Raw genomic sequence first — 17,727 nt, 5'->3', positions numbered from 1 at the left:
GGAGGCCCTACAGCATGTGTCCTGTAAGTGCGCCCCGGCGAGGTGCCGAGTGGCAGATGAGGGATCCTATTACCAGCCATGTGACAGGAAAGGATAGAGACCGACATCCCAACCTGCTGCGGCGCGGGACCGCAGGGCTGCCGCTTCCACTTCTGACACCGACACGTTCGGGCTGGTGCCGTTCGCCCCGGGGCAGCGCTTTGGCCCCGCGGAGCCCTCCTCGCTAGCCGGGACGCCTCACTACAAACACACACACAAACACACAGACTCCTCCATCCCAGCAGCGTCCAAGCCTTGCTCTCGTCACTCCCAAGTGTCCCGCGGAAGAGGTCGGGCAAGAGCCCGTCAGCCCCGGGGGCTGGCGCTGCCCCTGCCCCGCTGGGCTCCCCCTGAGGGTGTCGGAGCCGATGGGCGAGCGCAGGTGCAGCCCGGCTCGCCTCTCCTGAAGCCGCAAAGGCATAGACGGACACGGCACAGGGAGAGAACGCTGCAAACTTTCTGAGGGACGCGGGCGGCGAGGTGCCAGCACCGCACGCTGCCATTTGGGGCGTCGTTCTAAAAGTGAAAAGGCAGAGCCGCCGTGTCCCCCGCAGGCCGCGTCCCGAGGCGGGCGGAGCTGAGGCCGGGTTGTCCCGGCCGCGGGTGGCAGGGACAACCGCACGGACAGGAACACAGACAGACACACAAACAGGAACACAGCCGCACAGACAGCCACACAGACAGGAACACACAGCCACAGGAGCCCACCACGCCCAGGGACCCGGGGCATTGGCGGGCGGGCGCGGACATGGGGACGTGAGGGGACACCCACGCTTACAGCACAACACACACCCCGAGCGACAAAAATCACAGCAGCCAGCAGCTCCCAGCCGAAAGGAGCATCGTTGCTTTCTGAAAATGCACGTGCAGAAAGATAGGGTTTGTGGTTTGTTTGGTTTGAGTTTTTGTTTGTTTGTTTTCATCTACGTGAAGATCCCAAAGGACAAAGTGTCAAGGTGGTAATCTCAAGCAATCGTCTAAACTTTTACAAAGTCTTTACCCAGTCTGCAAGACATTTTAGTAATGGTAGAACAGCTTTGCTAAGAACCAACCAATATGAAACCCCCCCCCCCCCACCCCGACCAGTTTAAAAAGCATTTAAAAAGTTGCTTTGTCAGATACAGAAATAGGGCAAACATCCTTTGTACAAGGTACATCCTTGTACCCCCTTTACAACACTGCTGTGTAATCAAATAGCAACCCATACAGGCAGAGAACAATTTGCTATTCTGTAGGGGAACAATCAAAATACAGTTTGTAGGCCTTAACTATTGTATCAATACACAGTGTGGATGCATCTCACTTTTAGCACACAGAAACTTCCTGCCATATAAAGTTGATTTTTAAGGGGGAAAATATGCTTACATTTCTTTTGGCCTTTGTGACACATATAGAAAGGAAAAAATGGTCTTCATATAGTAGCATGGATTTACCCATAAATTTTAATATCACAGCATAATATGCCACATTCTTATTTCTTTGAGCTGAATTCATTGTGAATGTAGCATTTTTAAGTGATGAAATACTGAAAAACAATATCAGTGTTCTGTTAGCTTGGCACTGTGCTTTTTTTTTTCTTTTTTGTGACAGGTTCAGAAGTATGTAGTTCTTCCTCACACATACAGTCTTCTTTCCAAGGGCTGGAACCTCATTTTGTTTCCGTTCACTCAATTTTGATTCCATTTTAGCTGGCATTCTATTACTTGTGAACACTGGAACAGAGAAGGATTAAAAATTTGTAATAGTTGCTAACGAAGTTCAGAAAATCAACCATATCTCCATTTCAGCCCACCAGTATTCCCAGCAAAACCATTTTCATTCACTACTCTGCCCTCTTTCTCCACTAGTCAGTTTCACACACAGTTAAGTGTTTATACATCAGTTGCACTTTTTTTTTACCTGTAGCCCACTGGCAGTTTGTTGCCAGTGGTCATTACTAAATTATTGTTTAAAAAGTCATAGCAGTTGCTATTTCTTTAGGAGGTTCATTTCTGTTTTTAGTTCAGTCAAGGCTTACCTCTTCTTTGTGCATAAATAACCCAGACGTCCCAGGACTGCAAGGCCAACTAATCCAAAGACAGTGCCAATAACAATTACTTGTTTGATAGCTGAAAAACAGAGACCAACCACAAAAAAACCCCATGAAGACTTTGATATACATTTCTTCATATCTGTTTGAATGCAATTGCATGACAATTTTTGAAATTGTACATGTAGTGTTAATTTTTCTCTTCTCTTTTTTTGTGGAACTGCCTCTCCTGGCAGTGGAATTGGACTGAATGATGTCCAGAGGTCCCTTCCAACCCTTTACCCTTTCAGATTCTCTGAAACTGGTAAAGATTAGGAACTCACAGAATTTCTCCATTTAACTGTTAGGGCAGGTGGCTGCAAAAGCTTTGTAACACAAAGGGTGGCTAGTGGTTAATACGTCGTCAACATTTTGAATGTGCAATATTGATGTGGAACTGTCAATCCCAACTGAAATAGTTTTCAATCTTTATTCCATATGGTTTGATTACTTTAAATATTGTCCCTATTTTGGCATTAAATTTTGAAACTACCTTTGCTGCTTAATAATCTACATAAAAGGGAAGTGACCGCTCTGATGTGGGTACATTGAGCTACATCAGAGAGTTTGAACACACTAAAACAAAAAAAGTATCTGCTTGATTCTGTGACTGCCTAACAAGGATACCTGAAAGAGAGAAAGAAACCAGATATGAAACAAATGTTGAATAAAAACTATAATTTTGTTTTCTTATTCTACTAAGCAGTGGCAGATTACCATATAAGAATATTTGTAAAAGTTAAGAGATGCAGCATGTGGAGTGAAGTGTCTGGGAGAAACAATGATTCCTGCATTTTGTATCTGAGCCTCAATACATCAGGGCTGCATTTCTGTCAGCCCTTCCTTCCATCACTTTGTCACACCTGCCCAACCCACAGCCTAGCACACAGTGATGGCATAACAGACACTTCTGTGATCCTAGAACAGATTATTCAGCTGCTGATTTGGTTCACAGTGAAGTTTAAGGAAAGAAATGGGATGCATAAACTGTTTCACAAGCGTTGATCCATCATCCAGTAACTTCTTAACAAGGCTTAATGTTTGTGGTTACACATCCTTCACAGGGAGGCACCAGTCCCTGCCAAGTGATGAGAACCCACCACTGGCTGAAGTAGTTAGTCCAGTAGTGATTTGCCTCTGTTGTGAAATCTTTGTGTTTGAAAAAAACACAGAAGACTAATGAGATTTCTGACAGCTTTTCAAAATGAACAGCATTTACACAGAGCCTGAGACTGGAAAAGGAAATCTGAAAGTGAATAGAGGAGGAGGGGGGGAAAGGAGAATGTAACCCAAAAGACAAACAAAACTAGATTGCCCTTAATATCACCATATTGTCTGTCTCAAAAAGACTCTATGTACATATGCTGCCACTATCTTATGATTTTTAGCTGGATGTTACATCTCATTTTACTAGAATCTCCTTTTTGCTTTTGCTGGATGGCTTCTTTGTTCTTCCTCTTTGTGATATTCTGTGAAGAGAGCTTGCTGTGGTACTGGCAAGACTTGCAGTGGGATTGTAATTAGAAGCATAGCAAAATAATTATTAGCAGAGGATTTCCATGGAAACTTTAATCCAAGGAAGCAAAACTCAAAAACAACAATATGCAGGCCCAACAACATCATTTGTATTTGAAATTTCAAAATACCAAAATGGATTTTGTAAAATAACTGGCATTACATTTTCTTGTTTCCACCTCTTTTCCTATCCAATTTTCCTGGTTCCCATGTCTTTATTTTAAATATTCCCTTTTGAAAAGGCATATAGCAATTAAAAAACCTTGATGATTTGCAAGACAGAGCTTGAACCTGATGTGCCACAAAACTGCAGTGTCATGGACACAGAACTGTAAAGAAATAATCTGTAATCTTAGAATTACAGAGGGCTGGGCCCTGTGCTCCTGAGCAGCATGAAAGAAATAACTTGACAAAGTGTGTGTTTAATAGTTCACTTTCAAAGTAAAAAAGTGACTGCTGATCACAGTGGCTAGGTCAGTGATCACCAATTCAGGCACCCAGAAACTGGGAAGGGCTGTCCATTAATTTTGTCAGCATTTTCCTGGTGTCAAGGAGGTCTTTGTCACAGGACTTGATAAAATGGATGTTTGGTGAAACAGCAGCATGCTGCTGTGTAAGGAGGAAAACAATAGAGAAAACTGACCTCGGGAACAATAGCTTATGACAACACAAGGACCTTTTCTGTTCTGGAGAAGTTAAGGCTTGGGGGATGGAGAAAATAGCCAAGTAGAGAAGTAAGACAAGGAAAACTGGCATTGGATTTCAGCTGTGTCTTGGGCCAGGGGCAGAAATGTATTTACTGGAAAGCAAGTACTAGCTGTCCATGCTATAAAAATATGAGAAGTTTAGATATTAGTGAAAGGAACTTTGAACTGTATTGTCTCTCTTCTCTGTAGAGACCTGGGCCTGTCAATAGAATAGCCTTCACAAACAATCACTGACATCTAGCAGAGCACCTTATGGAAGAAGGAGAAGCAAGGCTAGCTATAAATGCCACTAGTAGGGCATAGCAGTAAGAAAAAAAGAATAGACAAATTTGTATTTTATATTGTGTTGCTCAGTTGTTGGTGTTGTCAGCATCCTGCTGCTGTGGGCAGCATTGCCATACTCCAACTTCCTGCAGCTAATAAAAACCATCAATTTTGGTTCACATTGCAAATTAACTAGAGCAAAAAATATCAAATAGTAAGGAAGATCTTTGTTGCAATCAGATCAATAAAATTCTTTCACACCTTGTTTTTCTTTGTCACCTTCCAGGAAAGCATTGGAAAACATTGTGGGTTTTGTTTGCTTATCCACAAAGCTGTGTCACATCTCCATCATCCTGAATGCAATCAATCCCTGCATATCTTCCAGCTCCTTTCCTCTGATCTCACAGGGCTGCCTTTCTGTCCCCCTTTTGCTAGTGTAAATGTCAGCATCTGTTTTGCTTATTGAGACTGACTGGCTCTTATCCAGTATGTATGTGGTTGATGGCAGCAGTGGAAAAATATTCTTAGCTTTCAGCTTGGCAGAAAGTTTTGCCATTGCCTATTTAAGATCTGGCCTTTGTGAATTTTTCTGCTGCCCAAACTCACTGCAGTTCATCTTACAAATATTACTAAGTTGAGAACTGCACTGGAAATGTACAAGCAATTGGTACAGGCAGCAGAGGCTGATGAAATGTGCCAGCATGACAGGAATTCGTTGCTGATGTGAAATGCACTTCCCACATTTCTTTGGAAGGGTCTTAGAATGGAGAATATGTTAGTATGAATTATTTGATGAGTGCTTTTGGGAGCTATTAACTCAGCATTGAAAGTGCTTCAACATGCCATCTGGCCTTGCACCACCCTGGTGCTTTGAAATATTGCCATCTTGAGGACATTTGGAGTGTATGTGGTGAATGAATAAAAAGAAAATTTTGGGCCATTTTCTGTAAATCATAGAGACAGCCTATGCTACTAAACTGCTACTAAATCCAACAATCCCAGACTAACTGATTATCTATTAGTAGTGACACAAGAGGGGGAATAAATCTGTGTTATTTATACTAAATACTATTGCATCATTCACAATACTTTTACTGCTACAGAATAATAGAATTATGTTTTGAGATAAGATAATATTTTAGAAAGAAAAAGTGAAAGAGTTCAACAAGTGTGGGCTGTGTCTGCTCTCAAATCACAGAATCACAGAACAGCTGAGGTGGGATGGGAACTCTGGAGGTCATTTTGTCCAACTCCCCTGTTCAAGCAGGACCACACAGAGTGAGTTGTCCAGGACCATGACCTGATAACTTTTGAATATCTCTAGGGAGGGAGATATTCAAACTTCGCTGTGCCAGTGCTCAGTCACAATCACAGTAAAATGGGTTTTCTGATGTTCAGAGGTAAGCTTCTGTGCTTCAGAGCATGCCTGTGGCCTCTGCTCTTGTCCCTGAGCACCACTGAAAAAATCCTGGCTCCATCCTCTGTTCACCCAGCCTTCAGGTACCTGTACCCATTGATAAAACAAAAACTTTAATATCTCCTCCAAAACACACAAAACCACCCTAAGTCACCTGTTAAATAGATTTGAATAATAGTCTTTCTAGAAATTCAGATATCTCATGTCCAATGTTTTACCAAGTAAGAGAAGTTGCTTTTGTCAAGGGCCATCATGGTATTCTGAGGTTGCCTTGTCCTTGATAATGATTTTTTAGTGACAATATGTGATATCTAAAAGGCAACAGACCTGTTTCTTGGCTGCACTGGGGTGTGTCCCCTGACCAGGTTCCTGACTCTTGGCAGGTTCTCTCCTGTGACCCTCCTGTGAGTTCATAGCCCTCACTGCAGGTGAAATTGATGGTTGAGCCCAGCAGGTAGTTGGTACTATTCTTTCTTCCATTGGTTGGTTGATCCAGCCAGCCACAAGAGATCACTAATAAAAGAAACATATCTGGTTAGAGTATTTAGGACTTAGACCAGCAAATCTCCATTAAAATGATTCAAACAGAATTTTAGTGGCAACTCATGGAAAAACAAAGATTTTTAAACTATCTGAAAGACAATACTTCCTGCTACTTTTAAAATTTATTTTTAAGTCCAAGGAAGACAGCTTAATGCATATAAAATGAAGATAAACTTTCTACACTGTGGTGTTATAGTGGAAGAAATGGAAAGAAATTTATTTTGAGTTTGCCTAAGTATTCTATCAGTACAGAGATTTCCTGGTACAAAGATGATTCCCTAAAATCAGATTATTTATAGGTACATGAACCTACAGTTAAGCAAAGCCTCCTCAAACAGTGTTAACTCTTTAGATGCCCAGTAGAAATATCTATAGTGCTGCTCCCTATGGGCTGTTCACTTAAGATTTGGACTTGATGATCCCAGAGGGTCCCTTCCAACTCAGAATATCCTGTTATTCTGTAATGATGTTTTGTGGAACGTTGTATCACCTGGCTCTAGATGTTCTACCAGCAGCTTGTGATTCTGATGGGAAAGCCTTGTGGAACTTCCCACTTGAAGGTTTCTTGTTGTCAGGACATCAAATCTGCAGAATGGGTCAGAGCCACAGTGTGAGACCATCTCTTCTAGCAGGGGATCAGCAGGGTCCTCATGAGGGGAGAACACGGGCAGGAAGGAGGCATTGTGCTTGTCCCCATAAAAGAAACTGTCCAGTAAGAGCTCCGAGTCGTAAGTAAAGAGAGAAGTTCCATTTTCAATTGCCCCTTGGGAGACAGAGACAGAAAGAGATTCATCCATAACTTCATCCATAACATTGCCAACATAGACCACCTTCTGCTATTAATCCAAGTGTTTATCTACAGAAATGTAGCTGGAGCTGGAAGAGACATAGGAACAAAAGTCCTCCACCATGGCTCTGTTTTCACTCCCTAGGTGGGTAGAGGAGGGCATATTTCTCTTACTCCCTTCTCTTCCCCCAGTACTGGTTGCTTGGCACAGACTTTATTTCCTAGTCCTTAAATCATAATCTGTCTTAAATTTGTAAAGAAAATGTAATAACAGACCACAGAAATTACTTACAGCTAGCTCCAAACTCAAACACCTGCTGGGGACTCGCATGAACTGACATGGTGGTTTTGTTCTTGAAGGTGTAGTCATCCTGTAGATTGTCATTCATTACTCCAAAGAGACCCCGTGTGTGATTCATAAACTTCTCTGGGAGCAGAACTGTCAGGGTCAGAAATCCTCCATTTCCCCTTATTTCCACTCCAGACCCAGAAGAGAACATCACTGTGATGTTCTGATCAGGTGTAGAATAGAGAAAGAGACCTATAACCATGAGAGGAAGAGAAAACAGCTGATTATCCACAGTCAAAAAAATGCTGTGTTTTAGCATCAGTTTAAATCATCAGTTTTAACCATTTTTTTCATACAGCTTTTCCTCCCTTCCACTCTGAGCTGCACTCTGAGAAGCATTTAAAGGGAAGCTACACCTTCACACTACAAACAACTGAAAGAGGACATAGAAACCATGGACACTGAAGCCACCTAAAACACTTGACAAAAGGATGCTGAAAAAAGAGTTGAAATGCATGCACCTAGAGACACCTTTAACTATCCATGGGCTCCATCAGAATGGAATTGCTTACAAGGCTGATATGTGTAACTAACCTTTCAAGTCCATCCAAGTTTGCTCAGAGAAGTTGAGAACCCTCTGGTTCAGGAGGACCTCCAGGTGCAGATCCTCAGAGTAGCGCACTTCAACCACATCAGTGTTGTTCTCCTGCATGGCCACTGCAGACAGGCCTGTCCCCGGAGCCCCAGTTCCTTCCAAATGGAAAAAAATACTATCAAAATGCATCAGCTGGCATTGCCTGATTTCTAGAACTGGCCTTTTGTTTCCTTATTGATGAGAATGGGCATGGAGAGAAATAAGAATTTTTTGGAGCTCTTAAACACAGTAGAAAACTTTACACTTCCATTAATCACACCCAATAAAAAACCTAGCAATTAAACTTTGATTGGGAAGCTTTTCCTGAAGATGTTGTCTGCTTTCTGATTATCTTCAGAATGGTGACTATTCACAAATGGCCAAAAAAGAAGACTAGAGATGGCAGGAGGATTGATGCTAAGTGCAAATCAAGCAAATATCAAATCTCAGTTCTGCAAATCTCACAAGTTCAGAAGCTCTACTTCCTCTCTTACCATTGGGAAAGTGTGCCTGCTGTGTCCTCCCTTGCACTCTCAGGGATGTGAGATCAGACTCTACCAATGTGTATTCTCCTAGGCCATTGAAGGTGAAGTTCAGACCATCAAATGTAAAGAAATGAGGATCCCCAAAAGCAGATGCTATTTTTAAAAACAAAAAGAGAATTAAGATCAAGCAAAAATCACAACCTGTTACTCCTCAAGTTCATGAGAAAGGAAAGAGAAGTCACATGCAATATATGGGGAGATTTGGACATGAATACAGAGCTATTGCTTTATCTTTGCATCCATATCCTTTGCACCCTTAATCCCCTTTTGCATTTCCAACTTCCATGTAAATTGCTGCAAGTTCCTACTAATTTATCTTCTTTTGTATGCTTTAATCTGTATAGTAACTAATACAATGAGCCTTGCCATCAAGTTGTAAAGTTGTATTTTCACAAATTCAAACTCTACTTCTGCCAATACTTTTGATGGGGTTTCTTTAAGCAGCCAGACCACTCATTCATGACCCCTAACTACCTAGTGCAATGTCCTCTACAGTTTTCTCCTTTTTTCCTGATGCAAACTGCTGCCTCTTGGTGCTTCTCTATGGGAGGCCAAGTCCTGCTGGACACCAAAGCATCTCAGCAGCATAGAAGGCAAAATGTGGTAGCAACAGAGATATGGCAAGACTTGAAGACTGATTTAAAAGCAAGCAGGAGAAAACCAGACATCTTGTAAATTGTAAAACTTTCTTATTTGATATGAATGTTTCTCACCATGACAGCTTTTCTAGCTGCTTCCTACCTGTCATTAACCACCTCTAACCACCTTTTTTTCTGAAGAAGTCCACACTGATGATATAAAGTTGTGGGCATTGACTACTGTGCTTTGGCTATTTAGGTTCCAGGGATGAGTGAGATGCTCAACAACAGAAAATCTTGCAGCACAATTAAAAAACACACAGATTTTTGTAAGTGATATATCAAGAGAAACTTTCCATGGAATTCTTCCACAGGACATTATACCCTCACCATTGTCAACTCATATATGCACATATACAAATATTCTAGGAGCCAACACTATGAAAAATCTACACTCCATAAGGAAATCTGGAGCCCTTACCAGCTCGGGGAGGGCGGTACGTCCTGCAGTCACTAGAGGGCCGCCTTTTCATATAGAAGTCACAATTCTCAGACCACAGGCAGCAGTAATAGAAGCTGATAACATCATAAAGCCAGTGGGAAAAGCCAGGTATCCGGGGAGGCTTCAAGAAAGGCGGTGAGCCCCAGTCGTGTCCTCGATCAGGTGTGCTGCCTCCGGTGGAGTCGTATGTGAGGATTTGGGTTCCCGTGGAGTCATAGCAGCACTGCTGTCCAGCCCCATACCGGGGACTGATTGAGAAAAGCAGCAGGAAAATCATCATTTACCTCTGCGGGGTTCGTTTCTATTTAGGGGTTGCTTACTGACTTTTTATGGATACAGCCAAATATTTTGTTTGCCAAGCTTTATCTGATATCCAGTTAGACTTCACCCCTGACCTCTGTGATGCTGCTGTCTCTGAGATGAAAGGATTAACCAAAAAAATGTGGTTTAAAAGAAGTTCTTTACCTGGCTTGAATGGCTCTTACACAATGCACAGCACCAGGATGATAAGTACACACACTCCCCTTTTCAATATCACAGCCATAATCTGTCTGAAAAAGATCAATGTTCACACTTAATGGGCTTCTTGCCTCATTGTCCTTTCTGTTCTTACATTCAGTTCCCACCTTTTGTATCTGACAGGTGTGTAAAGTTGACATGAACTGGTTAAGGTCGTGTTGAACAGCATGGAATGATAGGAAAAATGGTGAATTTTATACTCAAGTGTCTGGAGCACGTGTCTGACCTGAACATTTTGCAGTCTGTTACAACAGACCTTGAAGACAAAGGCAGCCAGATGGGAATTCAACTGTAAGTGTACAACAAACACAGACACAGAGTAAATGTTTATCCTGTGTTCTTACACAGAGGCAGTAGATCTATTCTTTATCTTCACAAGCTTTTACACGTCATGTTTGGAGCTTCATAACCAGAATAGTAACAATATTTACCTAAACTTTTTTTTTAAATGCATAAACACATGCCACACATGCCACTATTTGGTGTCATAAATAGGAGAGGAAGTCACTCTCATCTGGTCCTCAGATCAGCAGTGTAAGTGAAAGTGTAGACTGAATGGCAATTGATTTCTTAGCTTTTGTCAGTTCCTTGATAACAGTGAAGCTGAGAGGAAGAAGGAAGCAGGATAAAGGAAATAATGGATTAGAGCTCTGATGTACATGGCAGAAGGGTTTGCAGCAAAGTATGAAAAACTAGGCAGAAATATTTTGTCACAGCATGGGATATCATCTTCAAACACAGACTGTGATCTTGTAGGATCTTGAAGAAGCCATCCCTGCTCCCAGCTCCACAGAGTGTTTTCAGTCTGCCGTTGGAACTCCTGTTTTAGTTCCCTGTTTGAGTGTCATTTCCATCTCCTATTCTATAGGCACTTCTATTCATACTGCCTAGATAAGCTGTATTTACCTCTGCCATTTGATATTCTACTTGGGCAAATTTATATGTAATTTAATGTCCTTGCAATGATGTTTAGAGAGGGAACAGGGGTGTGTGTGTGGAGTTTGGCACTCCTAAAACTTCCACCTGGAATTGTAATAAGCCAGAGGGATCAGTTAATAACTTACATGGAACCTGCCAGTGTCAGCTCTTGCCTGTGCCAAGGTGCAAGGGCAGTCTATAATTTCTTCCTTGAAGTTTGGAAGCAACTCTTCCTTTCTGTCCCATTCCATACATTTTGCAGTTGCCCATGTATTTGGGTCATTTCTGAAGTCTTTCTCAAGGTGCCAAGCCAATGCATGGTCTGGGCTCCAGATTGATGGAATATTGCTGGTAAAAAAGAGAAACAAAAAATAGATCTGATAGCTGAACAAGCATTATTTTGACAGTAGCACTGTGGCTCAATTGCTAATTATAATTAAAAGCATCTTTTGACTTTCAAGTTATTTCATTGCAAAGCCCACTGCTTTCTTTTTCCTTCAAAAAGTTATGGCACATCAACATTTTCCAAATTCAGAAGGTGGCAGGACAGCATGCAGCAAGTATGCAATAATCAGAATACATTTTAGTAATCATGATTCTGGCTTACATAGATCCTTTTAGAGGAAGGTTTTGTATTCATGCCTTTTGACACTGCAATTTCATTTAGGCCAGAATGAAGAATATCTGGATTCTTTAACAAAACATAACAACAGCATTAATATCAGAACTAATGGCTACAGAAATCATTCAGAATCCTTGAAATGTTCCAAAGCCACTCTGCTTTTCCCCCATGGAAAAAAAAAATCTCTACAAAGTGTAATAAAAAGCCCTCTAGAAGGGGAAAAGGTTATCCTTCTATGTTCAAAAATGTTCTGACATATTAGCAATATGTTGTAACACTGAAGAGGTGGCATTTATGTACTCACAGTCCACACCATCTACATCAAACCTGCGGATATGGAAGAATTATGAAGGAATAACCATGGAGCACTTACAAAGGTAGTTCACCAAAAATCATGGGGAAATATGCAATGAAAGAAAAGAAAATGGCCATAAAATTTGAAGGAATGCAAAAACCTGAATACAAAATAGAAGAGGAAGAGCTGTGGCTGCAGGGATTGAGTCCCACAATTAGGGACTCCTCCACAGTTGTGACAAAACAAAAGAATCAGCAGATCCTGCTCTGCTGAGAGCATGGGTTTGGCTGGAGTAATTTTCTTCATAGCAGCCACATTTTAGATCTGTGACCAAGACAGTGCTGATAACACTGATAAACCAGTGCTTATCTCCTGCTGGCACAGTGTCAAGGTCTTCTCTGTGTCTCGTGCTGGCCCCAGGGAGAAGGCCAGGAGGGAGCACAGCTGTGACAGCCAACCCAAGCTGACCAAAGGGATATTCCATGCCCTAGACCAGCAGCTCCATTAATAAAACTGCAGGGGTGTTTTTCCAAAGCAGCCCTTACTGGGTGACTAACTGTGCATCAGTCTGCTCATGGGAGACTTCATAATTCTTCCTCCATGCTCCTCTTCCCTTAGTAAACTGTCTGTATGTTAACCCATGAGTTTTTCTCACTTTTGACCTTCCAGTTTTCTCCCCATTTTTTCCCAGGAAATGGAGCCTGAGTCTCAGTTTTGAATGCCAAAGGAGACAACCGCTTATAAGGTAGCTATTATTATTATTATTATTATTATTATTATTATTATTATTATTATTATTATTATTATTATTATTATTATTATTATTATATTCACTTGCCTCTGCCCATCAAAATAGTTGCTGGGTGTAATTCTCAAAATTCCATAGTCCCATGTACTGTAATTTCCCTCAGCAGGTACAGGAAGGAAAGAATATTTCCCTGTATTGGGGGTTTCTCTTGCCAAAGTATAAAGGTATTTCCATTCAGCCCTCCAGTTTTCTGAATAACTGTCACCTGTCAGAGAGAGGAGGAAAAAGGTTTTGGATGCTGGAAAAGAGCAATAGCCACAAGATTGAAATGAGATGTCTCCACCCATATATAAATGAAGAGGAAAAGCTGACATTATTGTAATCAGTTATTTACACTTGCAGGTTGCAGTGAAAGTGACCACAAGCTGTGCAGAGCTCTGCACAAGAGTTCTGTGTGTGATAAATGCTTGTAGGAAAAGGGTCACTTTACCTGTTTCCTGGTATCCCCAGACTTCTATGTTGACATGAGTTGTTTCAAGTGTCTGGTGTGTCCAGGTAAGAGTTAAGTTTCCACCAGTGTTGGAGGTGCCATAGTATTGCCATTTTGTCTCATTTACCAAAGTGCATTTTTCTCCATCTGAAACTTTGCTGTGATGTACTGCATTGCAGAGCAGAAAAAGAGGGCTAATGACATTTTGGCTTTGCATAGTCCTGAAAAAGTGCTACTCTATTATTTAAGATTTAGCGGGATTTCCCCTAGGTATGTTTTACACAACACAGGATGCATGACATGAAAAGAATAAGCTGAAGCTGATAGAATGCAACCCTTACTAATACTTGCAGTCCTTAGATTACAACACCACAATGCAATTATTTGAAGAGGGGACAAAAAGGGATAGAAGTAGGGATGAGGTGGGAACAGTTTTGGTCAATCTCATTTTAAAGCAGGACTTTTTATCAGTTAATGCTGCTGCTGCTACTCAATTGCTGTGAAAGTTCATCTCTCAAAAGATGAATTAATATGAGGCTAGTGAGACTTTCTTTTCTGAGGCCTGTTAAGGAAGAATAAAACTTAACTAAAGGAAAAGACTTCTATAATCTTGCATGCATGGTGGAAGAATATAGCAAGAAAAGGAATGCTGTAGATATAAGTAACCTGATAACCAAGTTCCAGAGTAGGGAAACGTTGACCCAGAATCTGTAGAAACTTCAAAAGGGATGAAACCAGTCTCATAAAGCAATGGGGAGATGCAGTGGGCTTTTCCATCCTTGTCAATATAGCCACTGGTTGTGATTTCCTTCTTGAACCTGTAGATGTTGAAAACACTTTTTAATGTCACCATAGATAGAAGGAGAATTCTGAATATTCTTCAACAAGCAACCTTGTGTCATGAGGGGATCATTTCAAGTCTGGGGCTGTCTTGCTCGTAGCAGGGAATATAAACTGGAAAAATCTGCTCATTGTGTCAATATGAATTCTGCTGTGAACTGCACAAACATACAGCAATCTACAAACCTTCAATTTACTATCTAATTTCTGGGGGAGGGAGATATGGTAAATTTGCAACAAAGGGGCAACAGGAAGAGGAAAATAACGTTATAGCATTAGTAAGATTACAGGGTGGCTAACAATGACCATGATGCAGTTATTGCAAATTTCTGATTTGTTTTTTTTTTTCCCTGGTAAGTCCTGTGAGGGCAACAAAAGGAATTTCATGCTGTTGCAGCATTTCTGTTGCAAAGGTTAACTCAGAAGGCACCACTTGTTATTTAACCATTTGATTCCAGTTAGGGCTCTTGCCCAGAGTCCTGGGGATTAACCCCACCTGTGAGTTTTCAAGACTGATATATGGGGACTGAATATCTATTCCAAGTATCAGAGGGAGCTGGGGCCTGCCAGGAAATAGGACCTTTGCTTTTCTGCACTGGAATTTGCCTTGGCTATAATTATGTAACTCTGCAGGTACTTCGAAGTGCACAGTTGTGTTCTACAGAGTGAATGCCTTGGTCAAAGGTTTTCCAAATAAAGAATTGAAAACTTTTTCAGGTACTGCTACCCAGATGGGAAGGACTCCAAAATCTCACTCAGAACCTTCTGTGGAAATAATAGCACAACATCTGGGTCATCAAAATTCAGTGTACTGTATGTATTGCACGTGCCACATGCACCTAAGTGTGATACAGGCTGACACATTTAGGATCCACAGCTTTCTCTTACAGGAAAAACATCAGGTGTCCTACCTACATCTCTGTCTTGCTGTTTTCTAGTTCAGATTAAGAAATAAATACTTTTTTTCCCACAAAGGGAAATGCTAAAGAAATATTGACAAGTGCCCTGAAAGGAAACTCTTCCAAGAATGAGCAGAGTTATGATTGTACCACACAATAACTCCACCTAAAAGAAACAGTCCTGTGTAGAAATACAGTCCACAAGTATCCTTGAGGGTGAGATTGAGAAGAACTTTTGTACATTTCAGGATTTTAACAACTTTACAAAGTTTTCACTCCTGTATAGACTTGTCTTGTTTTGTGGCAATTGCTTATTGCTGGAGAGTGAGATTTTAAGTTTTGCTTCCCTTTGGCAGAGGAATATAAAATCATGGCCCACCTGCATTTTAGCTTAGAAGAGGGATCAAAAGCTGTGTTGTTAATCACAAAGTCTTTGCCTCCCAAAAGAGATCCTGAGTATGGAGAAATTTGAAGACAAAATTCTTTATAATCAGGACAGCATGTCCCCAAGGACTGGCATGTCACCTGGCAAGAACAGGTACCAAGCAGCTCCCCACATCTCTGTGCACAAGAGTCTTCAGCTCCTTGTTAAAGGAAGAAAAAAAGAGTCAGGAATGTTATTGAACTCTTCTAGATGTTCTCAAAAGCACAAGTACATCATCCAAAAGACTGCTGTAAGTAAATAAAATAGGCTGGTTATTTTAGTTTAGGAATGTATTTAGGTGAAGGTTGTAATCACCTGCACATTAAGGTTGCTCCATTTTGAATAGCAAAATACACTTATTTACCTCCCAGAGAGTACATAATTTCATTAATTCCATGGGTATTTTTGCATGTAATAGACAGATAAATCTCCAGAGCAGCCCCTCAGTGAGTATCACCAATTACACTTATTTTTTAAGGATAATTCTTAAATGTACCAGAACCCCACCATCAACCCTACATGGGAATCATTAAGAACAGAAAGCCAATGCTCTTGGAAAGTTAAAATCAGCAATGAAATGGGCTCCAACACAAGTTTATTAAGAGAAATTGAAATGTCTTTGTTTTGTGCATTTGATTTGAGTCAGGCCTTAACACGGCAGATACACAGAGAGGTGAGGAGGCTTGTGGCTTACAGACTGTCAGTAATCACTGGACATCACATGGAAGACCACTCAACAAATAAAACAGTGAGAAGAAGACAGGCATTACAGCAGCACTGTAAAAAATAGCTGGATTTCACAAAGTTCAGGGGGAGTTAAGTGAGATGAATAAGCTGCAGAGACAGCTGGGAGCACTGAGGACCTTTTGGGAAGTGGAATCTTGCAAGGATAACAGTGTTTGGGAGCTATATCAAGAATACCATGCAATGCTGAGATGATCTAGGTAAGTATCAGAAATTCTAAATTTGGACATGGTTCTTACAAAATTGGAGCCAATTATGAAAAAGTAACTATGGGAGGATTGATTATTTGGGAGGACACGAGCGAAAAGAAAGGCAGGGTGGTGAAGAACAAGCACAGGAAAATGCAAAGAAGAGAAGTAAAAGCACTTGTCCAATATGGGAAGCTGGAAAGTTTTTCTCTGTCTTTAAATATATTTACTGCATTCTCAAGATTGTCTGTTTACTTACAGAAGAGATCCACTGAACTGCTGGAAATTACAGAGGAAGGGATTGAAAATGAAACTATGCAGGTAAAAGCTGGCCTGTGTGCCTTTACTTTAGCTTGTAAAAACGGTATCCACAATTTCTTACCAAAGTAAGTGTATTCTGAAGTAGAGAAGTCAAAAAAATTTGCAGTTAAAAGCAGCAAAATGTTTGAAAATCACTTACCTGCATTCCAAAGAGCAGTGAGGGTGGAAAGAATGAAGAAAGAAACGTCTAAGCCAATGAATTTCATATTTTGTCCAGATGATTCAGGATGGCTGATTGTGGTAGTCTTTGTGCTAGTCTGGGAAAAGCCTTTAGTGGAAACGGGTGTCCAGAAATAAACAAGATTCTCTCTGTTCAAAGGTTTGTTGTAAATTACTGAAGCAAAACAAACTGAATGAAATGCTCCATTTCAGAGGTCATCTCCAATCAAGGAAAAGATTGAAGGGGAGATAGCCACTGCAACTCCTTCACATTAACAGTCAGGTTTTTCTGAAAGGGAGGTAGATGTTTATTGTTTTACAAGCATTTCTGCTTCAAAGCTCAAGGCCACGGGGTCATTGGCAAAAGTTCTATGCTTTAATTTTGCTGGAGGAACTAAAACCTGTTATCACTTAGAAGAATGATAAAGAGTACATGCTGACAGTACAGTTCAGTTCAGAAGATAAGGAGATCTAGAGGAAGCATGCTTACTGCACTGGATGTGACAGCATGAGGGCTGAATTAAGTGAAGGCAGACCCCTCCTCTTCCCTAATTTTAAGGGGTTAAATTGAAGGAAACTCACCCTTTTTCATCATTTTAAGGGCTTAAATCAGAGGGTTTCCCTCCATTTCAGAGCACTTCTGCCTGTTCCCCAGCACCACGTCTCTCGTGT

The 17,727-nt window shown here is 41.1% G+C and overlaps 1 protein-coding gene across 1 annotated transcript; it reads right to left on the bottom strand.

The window, feature by feature from the left end:
* Positions 1-1,463: 1,463 nt before the first annotated feature.
* SUSD2 (sushi domain containing 2) lies at positions 1,464-17,298 on the bottom strand. Its single transcript, XM_063172744.1, has 15 exons — positions 17,036-17,298; positions 15,599-15,803; positions 14,147-14,298; positions 13,481-13,648; positions 13,081-13,255; positions 11,472-11,673; positions 10,354-10,439; positions 9,868-10,136; positions 8,758-8,901; positions 8,224-8,379; positions 7,633-7,881; positions 7,044-7,316; positions 6,338-6,523; positions 2,057-2,147; positions 1,464-1,751 (listed from the first exon to the last, which is right to left on the bottom strand). The coding sequence occupies exons 1-15, from the start codon at positions 17,100-17,102 to the stop codon at positions 1,739-1,741; spliced, it is 2,436 nt and encodes an 811-aa protein (XP_063028814.1). The 5' UTR covers positions 17,103-17,298; the 3' UTR covers positions 1,464-1,738.
* Between the last annotated feature and the right edge of the window lie 429 nt (positions 17,299-17,727).

The sequence above is a fragment of the Melospiza melodia genome, chromosome 20 (assembly GCF_035770615.1).
Source record: "Melospiza melodia melodia isolate bMelMel2 chromosome 20, bMelMel2.pri, whole genome shotgun sequence".
Lineage (NCBI taxonomy): Eukaryota > Metazoa > Chordata > Aves > Passeriformes > Passerellidae > Melospiza > Melospiza melodia.
This window is presented reverse-complemented; position numbering and strand designations above follow the sequence as displayed.